Below are 14,168 nucleotides of genomic sequence, written 5' to 3' on the forward strand. Positions count from 1 at the left end.
TAGTATATTGAAAGGTTTTGCAGAGTTTCTTAGTGATTTCACTGCTACCATTATGCCTGTTAGCAATTTAGCAACATCCTGATAAATATTTTCCATAAATCAAAGCCATAACAGCATGGTGAAGCAGATGGCAGGAGACCATATTAAAGAATGTAATAATTATTTTCTTTAATAGGGAAATATTGAATCATCGTTTTCAGCATGGATTATGTAGTGAGTAGTTGTCAGCTGTGATGTCTAGTGACTGTTTTAAATATCCTCTCAAATGATTTACCCACATTCTCTGTTTTTCAGTGCAGTCTATATACAAAGGCAGAACAAAAACTGTAAAACATTTCATAATTATAGTCTCTCATTTAATATATGCAAAGAAAATATTGGTACATTTTAAGGTATTTTTACAAAGATTCAGGTATGTATTAAAGTACACCAAAGTTCTCCATTTTCTTAGAAAATAAGACACATTACCTTGTTATTAAAAATGAAAAATAGCAATAATTACAAATTCTACAGTCTTATTATATTAACAATGTTTTCTTACTCTAACCAATGTTAGATTAAAATTATAGGAATGTTACTTCAGCTATTCATATATGTAAAACACTATTAAAGTGAAAGATTTTTAACTACATTATAATTATTAAGATTAAATAGCAGAATTAATTTTAGCCTTGTATGCCATAAGCAACTGCTGTGCTGTTAGATAAGATTCTTGAATTTAGTTTGCTTTTAAACTTCAGTATCATATTTAAAGAACAATATGTAACTTCCTGATTATATATAATTCTTTCAGCAAAATCAGTCTCTTCTTTTATCTGTATGTTTTGTTTGCTACATAAACTACCAGCTTTAACACAAAAACAAAATTTATTTCTGTGGAAAAAAATACAGTTGAAAATATAGAATTTTTGAAATAAAACAGTAGTGCAGGGATAAAAGAGGTAGTATTACAAACACAAAAGTCTTTACTGTTATTCTTTATGCCTGTTGGATAATGTAAGAAAAAGACATTTTACAGAGAATTTCATCAGTAGAAAACACAATAGAAATCATCTGATTATGCAGAAATACACATAAAAATCCCTTTACAAGCAGATAAAAAGTTCCCTTTTATGTATAAAGCAGTAGACAATAGTATTTCATTGTTGAGTTGGTTGAATCCTGGGGAATATATTTTTTAATCAAAATAGCTGTTTTCTGATAATCTCCTATACACTCAAATTCTATATGGACCTCAGAGGGAAAATGTAGCACTGAAAATTCTAAGAGAAGCTATTTTTTTCTGGTTTTGAATTGTTTCCTTGTTTTCAAATTAAAATTCATACAAATAATAAAATATTGGAACATCAATGCACGATGATTACTGGAGGCTCATATAACATATGAGATCAGTAACACTCGAAATGTATTTAGTATTTATTAGGCAAATGTAATGAAATCTCTGTATATATGTATACTAAGTCAAACAGACATACTTGTCAACATATGGAGCACTGGAGGGGTAAATGATGTAATTCCATGTAGTACACAGAGACTATGCCATTATCAATACTGAAACAAAATTCAATCCTTCAGGTGTTTTTAAGAAACTCAGATGGTTGATCTTGCTCTGATAACACAGTGAAATAATTAATTGATTCCAGTTTTATTCCACATCTTACATATCAGATGGTCAGTAAATACCTAAAATGTTTGAATAGGGTCAAAGACATTGTAAAAAAAAAAAAAAAAAGAAAAAAAAGAAAAAAGAAAGAAAGAAAATTGGAACACTTAGTTATGCTATTTATTTATTGAAATGTTTAAATTCCACAATATCCAAACAGGAAAAAAGTGTTTTCATGATACCTTGAAGTATAAGAAAATTCCTATACAACTCAGTTTTTCAAAATAAAATAAAAATATATTCCTTTTAAGGTTGTGAAATCTAACTCTTCTCATGACATAATGGTAAATGAGCACACCAAATCAAGACATTCTTTGTATCTATTTTTTTTAAGTAAGAGCTATTAAATATTTGATTTACAGTCATGTAGGTGGGAAAAAATGAGTTGAAAAAGGAAGAAGGCGGCTATTTCTCAATGTCCCCAGCTCATCTGGCTATTTATTATTTAGAGCTTTTTTTAAACCTATGTAAAGAAAGCCATGGTCACTGATATGCCTATAAACTGAGGAAATACCATCTGTACATATATTCCCTATTTGATATAGGAAAAATTCAAGAAGAAAAGGTACTAAAGAAAAGAAATTGTAAAGAGCTGTATCTACTAACAGTAGGTCATCATTATTTTAAGCTAATTGGAAAGTGGAAAGGGCTGTTTGATGTGAATCCATGAAAAAGCAGCCAACATTTAATAATATAAAAAATGATTGGATGGGATATTTTATTGAAAAAAGAATGAAAAACAATAACATTATTGTATCTTACTTTAAAGTAAGTTTTATTATAATTGTAATTATGAATTAAATCTTTAAATGAAAAGGTATAATTGTATATTAATTGAATGAACAAATCGATATATTGTGTTTTAATAGTCCCATTACAGTTGATGCTTTTTATGACAGCATTGTTTGATAAACAATATGCCTCTTTTACTATTATGAAAAATGTCATTTCTGCAAAAAATATTCTAGAGAGTCATAAATTTTTCTAAGGGTGTATCTTGAATCTTAGATAGTCAAATAATTTGCTTTTAAATTCACATTATTTTTGTTTTGAAATTTATTTGCATCATTTTGAAATGTTATGGTCAGATGTTTATAACCCTCAGTAATTATAGTGAAACTGACCCACATATAATAAATAGAAGGCGTAGTTTGCTGAGTGGGGAGGACATTTTGAAAAACAACTACTTTATAAATGAACAACATTTTTAGTGACTAATCTAATTTTTGGTACACTACTACTTTCCTATGCAACCTCCTCATTATTAGGATTGGAATAATTATATTTAGATAAGTAGGGGTCCCCCCATCGTTATATATGACATTAACTGCACACCTAACAGACCTGATTCAGGAATTTTTCACTTGGGATCCAAGAAAACATTCAGGAGGTCCCTAAGATCTCTGAATGCATGCAAATTGTTACCCATATAAACTGTTCTATACTTTTCTAGGGAGAGGGTCTATAACTCAGATTCTCAAGGGATCTGCCTTAAAAAGTTAAGAACTGGCCGGTCGCGGTGACTCAAGCCTGTAATCCCAGCACTTTGGGAGGCCGAGGCGGGCGGATCACGAGGTCAGGAGATCGAGACCATCCTGGCTAACACGGTGAAACCCCGTCTCTACTAAAAATACAAAAAAGAAATTAGCCGGGCGTGGTGGCGGGCGCCTGTAGTTCCAGCTACTCCGGAGGCTGAGGCAGGAGAATGGCGTGAATCCGGGAGATGGAGCTTGCAGTGAGCCGAGATCGCGCCACTGCACTCAAGCCTGGGCGACAGAGCGAGACTCCGTCTCAAAAAAATAAAAAAAATAAAAAATAAATAAAAAATTAATAACTACCATCTAATTAATTTTTAATCTATTTCAGTTGACTGGGACACAGCACAACTCTTTACTCTCTTTAAAAGTTCATTACCCATTTTACAGTTCCCTGACATCTCATAATCTAAATGTAGCAGCAAATATCAGTTCCCTCTCCAGATCTATCTGCGCCCAGGTTCTATCATCTGTGCCAAGTCCTTATCTCAGCCAAGATTGTGAAAGATAGGTTTCAGGGCCCAGTAGTTGTACCTTAACAGAATGGAAAATAATGACTGAGTAATGACATCACCGGTGCAAGGATACTCAAAATATGAAGAAATTAGAAGAGTAGATAAAATGAGAACTGAAGCCAGTCTCTATCTAATAAACTGGTGTGTTTTCCATGAACTCCAAAATATATTCCTTATCTATACTTTTTGACATTTAATCAAATTATCAACTCAGATAATGAAGTGGAATTCTGTTATAAAATTAAAAGTATGTAACATCTTCTTGAAAATTATTGAGAAGATGTATCTAATAGCTGTTTCACATGGCATATTTCAGATTAATTTATCTATCAGGCTTTAATGACTGTACCCAGAAGTTAGTAATTATTTTTCCATGTCAAATAATAAAATTATTTTAATTCTCCAAAATCTGGGCAAATGATACAAACTAAGCCTGAGATAATTATTATACCATAAGGATCTACTATTTTTCTACTTTTATCAGCATTAGGGTCTCACATTTTATAGTAACATATTTTCCATGTGAGAAATAACTAAAAGATCCTTTCAAAATTTATCCCAAAGCTTAATATTCATGAAAGATTCATCTCACTCAAGTTAGTAATACATGTTTTAGTTTTTAGCATCCTCCCGGCTACTAAAAATATTTGCTTCTATTATATTAATACTATATTATTTCACCATAGTTTTTAAGGGCCTTCACAACCTGTTGTCAGTCTTATGCTTCAGAACTCCTGACATCTAGGGCATCCAGATTTTTCTAATGCAAGTCCTATAAAGATACTTTCCCAATTATTCTCACTTTTATCATTTGGTTGATATTATTCCTTTATATGCCCTCACTTTCACTCAATTAATGCCTTTCAAAGAGAAGTCAAATTCTGCTGTTCCCATAAACTTTGTCATTCATTTTCATTTTCTTTGACCTTCTGTATTTACAGCTTATGCTTAGATTTTTTATTCTATGTCTTCTATCTTTTGTTTTTGTTTTTCATGCATTCTTGTTAACTACCTCAGGAGTAAGACCATCTCTTTTTCAACTATTCTACATTTTCTCAGGACTCACTGCAGTTCTGAGTACACCTCCATAAATACTGATTAATCGGATGATCACTCATGGAGGTCCAGCACAGAGCAAGGTGCTTGGTAACTTAATTTGCTAACCTAAAACAAGCGCAAGAGATAAAAATCTAAGTGAAGCATCATAGTTATAAGTGCTTACAATAAATGCTAACAGTGCAACCAAAGATCATAAGACACACTAAGTGCTTATAGAAATAGAACCTTATGTTCCTCTCAGAACTGAAAATAATAAGGAATAGTTTCTTTTATAATAATTATTTTGCCAATTGGCTATTCGATTTTCAATATTTTATCCATTTGGAGCAAAACCAAATCAACAACTAATTGATTTCTGTCCAATACTGGACACGATGAAAAGTTTTAAGTACCTGAAAACTGTCCTTGTAGGGGCACATTTTATATTTTATTTATTAAAACTGATGGTCTGACATCTCTTCTTAATAAAGAAAAGAGAATTTGGAATGTGATTCTGATGCAGTCAGAAGAATGAAGAAAACAAAAGAACATGTACTACCTGAATTATGTGCATACTTGTGGGTGTATGTTTGTGTGAAGGGATACAATTCTGGTCCATATTCCTGAGGAAAATATTGAATGTGTTCCTTTTCCTGAACAGAGTCTGGAGATATAAATATGCATGGATGCTTTTAGAATTAGTGTAATTGAACCAACTAAAGAAATGAGGATCTAATTTTAGTAACCAATGTTTTTATAAGTCATCCATATTTTATTGTGGAAAATTCTCACATTTATTGTAGATTTGCTTTTCAACCGCAAGTGACAGATAATCTATTATATCATTATTTCTCCTATAAAGTTTGAACTTTAGACGTATCTACTAGACAATGGAGAAAGGCAATGACCACCTGATATGCTGATCTTGATTCTTGAAGACTGATGTAAAAGTTGAAGAGAAGATGGAAATGAATAACTAAGAGACAGTTTGTATGTTTCAGTCATTTTATACTTTGCAGTCATTAGTTCCAGTAGTACACCACGAAGTTGCTGCTTTTAAAGCATCACTAAAGAGCTATTTCTTATGCTGTCCTTCTTTCCAGTAAAACAGAATTTAAGTGGATTTGGACTCTGTAGTCAAAGAAGAAAACACCTTTTTTCCACCCTCAATAATTCATTAACACCATGATTTTTCTTCCTGCGAACTCTTCTGTTGCTTCTATCAGTTTTTCATGAACACCACATTCCTTTAGGAAAAAAATAAGCCAAAGCAACATATGAAACACAGAGCATAATTGCATAGCACCAGCATAGAACTGCTTTCCAGTTGATGAATTGGGTCTGTTTATTTCTTATAATTCATCACCATCGTCTGAGCTAAAGCTACTTCTCCTACTGCTCTCTTTGGAAACTGCAGGGGAAGTGGCAGATAGCAGAGGATCTGTTCCAAATGGAGAGATTGTGTCATCCAATAGCATGCCATCCAATCTTTGTTCCTCTTTCAATGCGGCACTAAATGATAAATCTGTGAAGTATGACAAAGGATCAGAAAAGGCTATAGCTTGATCACAGAGCTCAGGGGTTGGCCCCTGAGACACAGTCAGTTGTTGGCAATAGTCTACTGAATTCTGCTCAGGATGGCTCTGCTGTTTGGTGACATGAGCACCTAAATCAACCGTGCCAAGTGAAGCCAGGGTTGGCAGACCATGAGTACGAGCCTGAATTTCTAGTTCCTGTAATTTCAAATGAAAATCATTAAATAACATCTTTGAAATTGGATTTAACAGTAGAGAATAAGCCAGACATAGAATCAAAATATTAACAAGCATTTAAAATGAAGAATAATGCAATGCAAATTATGAATAATCTTTGCAAATAATGAAATTGATACATTTCTGATGTCTGAAAAATAACTCTGAGAAAATTATTCAGTTTTTTTTAAGTTCGGTCTCATTGTTCTACAAAGGAATTTATGACTGATGATAGTTCCACAGTGGCTCAGACTACAATACAGCCATTTGGAGATAGCAGAAAGTCATCTATTTATTCTTCCTGATTAATTTCTCACCATAAATGCAGGACCTTTTCATGGAAGCAGTAAATGCTTTACCTGGTGCTAAGCATACTCACATTTTTAAAAAATCTTGAGAGTTATAAAAGCCCATGTTTTGATATTTTGGATTATATGAACAGATGAGAAGTGACTTAATATAAACTGGCACAACACTCCTTGAGGCAATGAAAACCATAGCAATGTCGTGAAAGAAATGAAAGAAGGAGGGGAGAATTTAATGTCCAATATAATCTAGAGAAACAAGCGTTCTACTTAGTATTATTATTTGATTGGGATAATAATGTGTGCATTTATGAAATGTGTTATATTTTGTGCATTTTGTAATTTATTGTTGTCATTATATATGTATATATATACACACACACATATAGACACATATGTGTATATACATATATACATTTTCAGCTATCTTGATCCTGGATTTCTAGTCAAAACCTAATTGAAACAATCCAATTCACGAACTTCTAAAAAGCAGTAAAATTATCCTTCAAAAGGAAAAATAATTGTTAATAAGAGAAAAAATAAATGAGACCAATGAAGAAAACTGATGACAGCTGAGTCATATGTAAGCTATGTGGCTCATGGCAACATTCTTATAAAAACCTGAATCCGAAGTAGAAGTCGCCTGTTAGCCTGTTCTAATTTCTTCTGTCTGTGTTCTAATTCTCGGGCTCTCTGTTGTTCTTTTTGTAGCCACTTGATGTACTCCACTGATGCTTTTAGAATGGTTCCTTTGTTCCAGCGCATATCACTGTAGAACGGAGAGATAACCTTTTCACAATTGTGCATGTCAGCAGAATTCATAAGAACTTACAAAATCTTTTACATTAATATGAAATAATGATTTACATGACTATTATTCACTCTTAGATATTATTGCTTCTGAATAGAAATTTTAATAGAATAGTTAAGAAGCCCTTATATAGTAAAATTAATCCCAGAATGAAAATAAGTGTCAAAAGAAAGTAATAAAGTGACTTTTTGTGGGAGAGCTAAATGCAATATCATGATTCTACCATTACAGTTTTTATATTTTTAGTGAAAATTGCTTTTATTATTAACTCCAAGATTAAAATCTATGTGCAGTATTTCTGCATTAATGAACTAGGAAATGTACATTACTGAGGACTTAAGCCTAAATTTTTTAAGATCATTTCAAATGTAGCAATCTTTTAACCTACTTTCTAATAAGGTTGCTTTTATGTTTCTAAGAAAAAAATAAAGTCTCTCCTGAATGGTGATCCTGAGCAATTGTGAAACAAATCAGACTCTGGCAACATCACTTTATGTAATAGAGCAAACTTTCTAAAATCATTCAGCCATTTTTTCTGTACAAACATCATCAAAACTTTTTAAAGGCTTGATATGAGTAGCTGTTTTTAAATACATTTAAGATAAGTAAATATAATTAAACATTACTGGATAACTTTTTAGGCTTTAGCATAGAAGAAATCATTTCATTAAAACTTACTTTTAAGACAGAAGAAATTAAAGCTATGACATTGTGGAAGAGGCTACTGAGTTTGGTATCTGAAAATATACATTAATGAATGTAATACTGCATGAGAAATAATAATATGTTTGCAGAATGAGTCCAAACTAATTGCTAAGTGTTAATCAGAGTTGCTGGAAAACCTGGATGCATTTTTAATTTAGAGTCATGAGATGTTTTTAGTATAGCATAAAGCGCACAGGTAGGGAAATATAACATTTTTCTACATATATTTTTAGTGATGAGACAATGCCATTAGCCGTAAAATATTAAAAGAAGAGACATTTTTCTACTAGCAGGTGAAAATACTTACTGGAGCCTGGATAAGAGCTCTGTTCTACTGCAGTGCACCAAAACATTGTCAACGGACATCGCAAGTTTGAAAATGCTTTGTCATTTCTTTAAGGCTATAATGACTGTTGGTCTCACTCCACTCACGGGGGCTGAGGGGAATGGGTGGGATGGTGGTGGTGGGAAGGGTGGGGAGAGACAGGCTCTCTTTGGTGTTAAACTAAGTATCTGTAACTGAATCGTGTAATGGACTCTAAACTAAAATTTAAGTAGTAGCAAAAGCCTTATGGATCCTTATGTTGTGTCATTTTTTTCCCATGGGAAGAAAAACTTGAGGACAGAGAAATATGTTTAAAAAAAAAAAAGATAACCCTAGACAACTTTGAAGTTTAAAGTACTATTTAGTTCAAAAACAAATCTTCAAAATGGTGGTAGAGAACACACAATGAGCCTCCCTTCAATTTGTACCTGATGTCACTTACAATACGTTTTTTAAGTTCCTCTATTTTAAAGACATTTTAATGTACAAGATTCTTTCTTAATTTATTTTTTATTTTTTTATATTTACTGAAGAGACTTTTGCCTCTCTCCCAAAACAATTTAGCAAAGAGGCATTATAAATATTACATAGGGTGGTACCATATATAGACACACCAATAAAGGCATGGCTAAAGAATAAGTGTTGATTGTTGATGCTGGCCTTTCATTTTCTGCACAACAATTTTTTAAGATCTTAAAACTTTGGTGGATTGAAAGCCTGAATGCATTTACAGTCAGAGCAGATAATACAAATGTATAAATTGGAGTAAGTAAGGAGTGCTGCCAGGCAAAGCTATGGAAAATGTACAATCTGTTATCTGAGGAGTGCACATCCACTTAAAAGCATTAAAAAATAATTTTTAAAAGATTTTAAAAAAGAGAGAAAAAAATACTATGACAGGTCTGAATATTTTTTATGTATTTATTTATTTATTTATTTATTTATTTATTTTTTGCTTCAACATTTTGTGACTCCTGACTTGGAAAGCTTTGTCAGGTCTCATATGCTGTGCCAACTATCATTCTTACACAAAAGCAGGAGGAATTTGGTTGTAGAGGGGAGGAAAGATAAAGTAAAAAAACTTCAAACTATTTAGAAAACTTTTTAAAGTGCAAAAACAAGAGTAATAGAGTAATTAATGATCTAATACTATTTTTAAATTTCTACTCATGTAATTTTTGTAAACATGGCTCACAAAAACACATACGGACAAAAGTGTTTCCAAGAAAGCTAAAGAGGACAACTACTACATGTTGTAGAAGCTCTTCACGCTTTCTCTTTGATTGTTATTTTTGTTGGAGTTTTGTTTTTTTAACACTGGTCAAGAGATTGTCATTGCCTGGTCATGTTTTTTTTTCACGTACTTTTCTCAACCTATACTTCTCAATTACAGCTATTCTCTGTATTACTTTTCCTTCTGACCTCACCATTATGACCTGCAAAGAAATGGAATTTTCTGAATGTTTCGATACATAAAAGTAAAAACTTCATAGAATTCAAAGTATCTTCAGGTATTAACTTTTATTTCCTAAGCCAACTCCAAAATATCTTCCAATCATGAGCTGGAAAGGTACTCAAAGGTCAACCATGCCACAGTTGCTGCCATTTGCCCAAGAGTATATGGGGTTTAGGAGATAAGCCCCAGGTTTCCTCACTCAGTTCAGTACTTCTTCTGCCAACTGTGGCTTTCCCACCTTTCAAATGCATCTGCCACAAGAAATACGTTTTATATAGTGACTTGGCACACTCTTAGTATATAAAACTGCAACAAAGATTTCACAGAGCTTTCCTATTCTCTTTACATGTAATACTCTTATATTTTCAATGCTATTCTTCCTTTTTTGTTTAAAATGCTGCATTTGTCTCATTTGAGTGATTCCATGACCCATTAATAGGTATGGCACATAATTTGAAGTATCTCATACTAGACAATTGTATACTCTGATGTACTTTTTATTTTTAAAAATTGTTCTTAGTCATTTTAATGGTTGTAGTCACCTGTTCAACAAGTTATTCAAAAATTTGTTAAACTCAAACTAAAATCTTGGAAGGGTTTTTTTTGTTTGTTTTTGTGTTTTTTTCCAGATCCACTGTTTGTTAATTTTCTCATTGTCATAACATAATAATGTCATTTCTTCTTTCCTTTTCTCACCCTCAAAGTAAATTTGCCTCCTCTATGCTACCCTTCCCTTTCCCCAGCATTCTTGTTTCCTGTGACTTTCAGATTATCCCTAATAACATTTGAAAATGTGACAAATGGATCCAAAATAATTTTGTCACGTAGACGAGTATTCCTTAGTCCATGGAGCCAGACCATGGTTCTCAGGTAAAGTCCATTTTAAGAGGATATGCTCTGGATTCAACCATGGGACCCTCATTGCTAAACCCTAAAAAGGGACACGGGAGTAACAGGTCAGGCCACAGCAAGCCAAGGAATAAAATGTATTTAAACAGAATTGGTACTGAGACTTTTGGAACGCCACACATTTCAATGAAGTGTCTTCTCTATCTGTGATATACAGAAAGATCCATGTATAGACATACTCAACATCTAATTAATGTGTTTTCCATTAGACCCCAAATAAATGTTATTTCCTACATACAACATAATAGAATTAAAACAAATAATAACCCTTCTTTCTGAGATTCGTAAGGAAGAGAAAAACAATGCTTGCAATGTGGTTTTCCCAATTCTGGTCTCTTTTAGATACGAGTCTACAGTAAATTGAATTTTCATATTCTAGACTAAGGGTAGACAAACTATAGCCCATAGCTTATTTTTGTCCATACATTTCACTGGATGTGGTCAAGCTCATTCCTTCACATGTTGTCTGTGTCTGCTTTCGTGCTACAATGCCAGAGTTAAATAATTGTGACAAAGACTTTCTGTATGGCCCACAAAGCTTGAAATATTTACTATCTGGCCCTATACAAAAAATGCTTACCATCCCATGTTCTAGAAAATGAATTAGAACTAGAAAGGAGTCTTTAGATAAAGTTTTTATTAAAATTTGGAGTAATAATCTCTCATAAAACTTTATAACTTGCAAACTATTCCCATATACCTTATTTGATTTTATTTTTATAAAAACACAGGCATATAGGGAAGACAAGTGTTTTCTTTAGCTAACAGAGTCACATGTTTAGATACTTTAAAAGATTTGAAGAGTTTGGAGTAGAGTCTAAATTAGACCTGAGCTCTTCAGACCCTAAATGTCTTCGCAGTCTAATATGTACATAAGGACATATATTGCATTCCCTTTTCTAACGAATTGTTGAATTGTCCAAGTAAATGAGCAAATTCGGATTTAGAGAAAAAGTGCTTCAAAATCTCACAAATGTAATTTTTTTTTTGGGGGGGGCGGGGAGGTGCAGTGTCTTGTTCTATCACCCAGGCTGGAATGCAGTGGTGCGATCATGGCTCACTTCAGCCTTGAAATCCTGGGTTCAAGCGATCCCTGTGTCTCAGCCTCCTGAGTAGCTTGGAGTACAGGTTCATGCTACCACGCCCAGCTCTTGCTCTTTCTTTCTCTTTCTTTCTTTCCCCTTCCCTTCCCTTTCCTCCCGTCCTCTCCCCTCCCCTCCCCTCCTCTCTTCTCCCTTCCCTTCCCTTCCTCTCCCTTCCCTTTCTTTTTCTTCTTGCTTGCTTTCTCTTTAGAGGTGGGATTGCACCCAGACCGATCTTGAACTCCCGGCCTCAAACAATCTTCCTGTTTGGCCCTCCCAAAGTACTGGGATTATAGGCATGAGACAATGTGCCTGGCACACAAGTATGACTTTATCAAACATGATCATTTCTGGATAATGAATAATATCCAGTATTTGGAGAAAAAAGTAATTCTCAGTTTTAAGGAAATATTTTCAAATCATTATTAATGCTACAGATTCCATGTTTTCACTTTTTTTTTTTTCTTTTTTTGAGACACAATCTTGCTCTGTTGCCCAGGCTGGAGTGCAGCGGCACGATCTCAGCTCACCACAACCTCTGCCCCCTGGGTTCAAGCGATTCTCCCACCTCAGCCTCCTGAGTAGCTGGGATTACAGGCATGCGCCACCATGCCAGACTAATTTTTGTATTTTTAGTAGAGATGGAGTTTCACCATGTTGGCCAGGATGGTCTTACACTTCTGACCTCAAGTGATCCGCCCACCTCGGCCTCCCAAAGTGCTGGGATTACAGGTGTTCTATTTTTAAAGAAACATTCAACATTTTAACTTAACATTTTATTTCTCAATATTTACAAGAGTAACTAATTTGTTTGATGGACATTTTGTGCATACAGCACAAAGCCTGGTCAGCATCAATCAATATGCTTTTGCAATTCCATTTGTTACTTGTGTGTCTCCAAAATTTGGGGACCTTGGAAAATCTAACAATTCTATTTTCACTTGCATGCAAATTTTAAATTGGGAGAATTGTTATACTCATAAAAATTGAATATACCAGTCCGTATCATAAATAATATTTGACATTATCACTAAATTTGAAAATATTGTCACCTTACAGAAAGACTCACTATGAATTGAGGAGAAATAACTTATTTACTTCTTATAGCTCAAACGGACAACTCTTACAACAGCCTTGATGCTCAATAACAATCAGCCTGGAATAGACATTTTAAAATGAGCCCAGCAATAGCCTTATTTTTGCCATAAGCTGCTTAGTTTCCTAGTCATTGGTTCTCCTCCCTTTTCCCTCCCATTCATTTTTGGGGGTCTTTAAATTATAACATTATTATAGAAATGATTGTTGAACTCACGGATCATTAGACTTTGGAATAAGAGTGCCAAGCTCCTTGATTCGGTAATTAATATTATACCTTCTTCTTCTTTCAACTATTAAAGAAGAAACATTATTGATTATTCTCATTAATGCACAGTTCACTTTTGGTCAGCTGTAAACTTTCTTAATAATCTTTTAAAAACAATGGGCAAAAAACTTTCCATTTAGTCAAATGATAATACTTCTCAAGAATAAAAATTCTTTATTCTAAAAGTAAAAGTTTCAATATTAGAATTATAAATATACAATTTACACTGTTTTAACAACATTTTGTCACAAAACATTTTTAAAAATTCTTTAAAATACTATAATATTCATAATGCAATGTGTATATATATATTCATATGTTATCTGTTTGATTATTTCATACATTGACAATTTGTCAATCCATCAAGATTGTAATCATTTGAGGTCATGCAACACTCTTTACTCTTCTCATATACTGTCCTCAAAGTCTAACAATGTTTAGCACATAGTAGGTGTGTGTATCCAGTTAGACTCTATGACCTCCTTGAGGGCAGGGACCTAACTTACTTATTTTAGTATCATCAGAGAGCTTGACATACAGGAGGGGGTAAATAAATGTATATTGATTAGACCATAAATTTATTTTTCTATTTTAGTTTCCAATAATATATAAATAACTTGTTGTTATACTTTGGCACTCTGTAGACACACCTGGAAGGACTATTAAAACAGATTTGCACCACACACTTAAGGATTCTAATTTGAGTGTGT

At 33.2% G+C, this 14,168-nt stretch overlaps 1 protein-coding gene across 3 annotated transcripts in view; it reads right to left on the reverse strand.

Moving 5' to 3' along the window:
- Window positions 1–5,500: 5,500 nt before the first annotated feature.
- The window catches only part of TFEC (transcription factor EC), a 201,512-nt gene continuing 192,844 nt past the window's right edge, over window positions 5,501–14,168 (reverse strand). For all 3 annotated transcript variants that reach the window (XM_025380007.1, XM_025380009.1, XM_025380010.1), the window contains 3 exons: window positions 13,408–13,483; window positions 7,429–7,576; window positions 5,501–6,484 (listed from right to left, as the gene is read on the reverse strand). In XM_025380007.1, coding sequence (XP_025235792.1) covers window positions 6,104–6,484; window positions 7,429–7,576; window positions 13,408–13,483 — 605 coding nt within the window. In that variant the 3' untranslated portion in view covers window positions 5,501–6,103. The remainder of the gene's footprint in view (window positions 6,485–7,428; window positions 7,577–13,407; window positions 13,484–14,168) is intronic.

The sequence above is a fragment of the Theropithecus gelada genome, chromosome 3, assembly GCF_003255815.1.
Source record: "Theropithecus gelada isolate Dixy chromosome 3, Tgel_1.0, whole genome shotgun sequence".
NCBI classification, from domain to species: domain Eukaryota; kingdom Metazoa; phylum Chordata; class Mammalia; order Primates; family Cercopithecidae; genus Theropithecus; species Theropithecus gelada.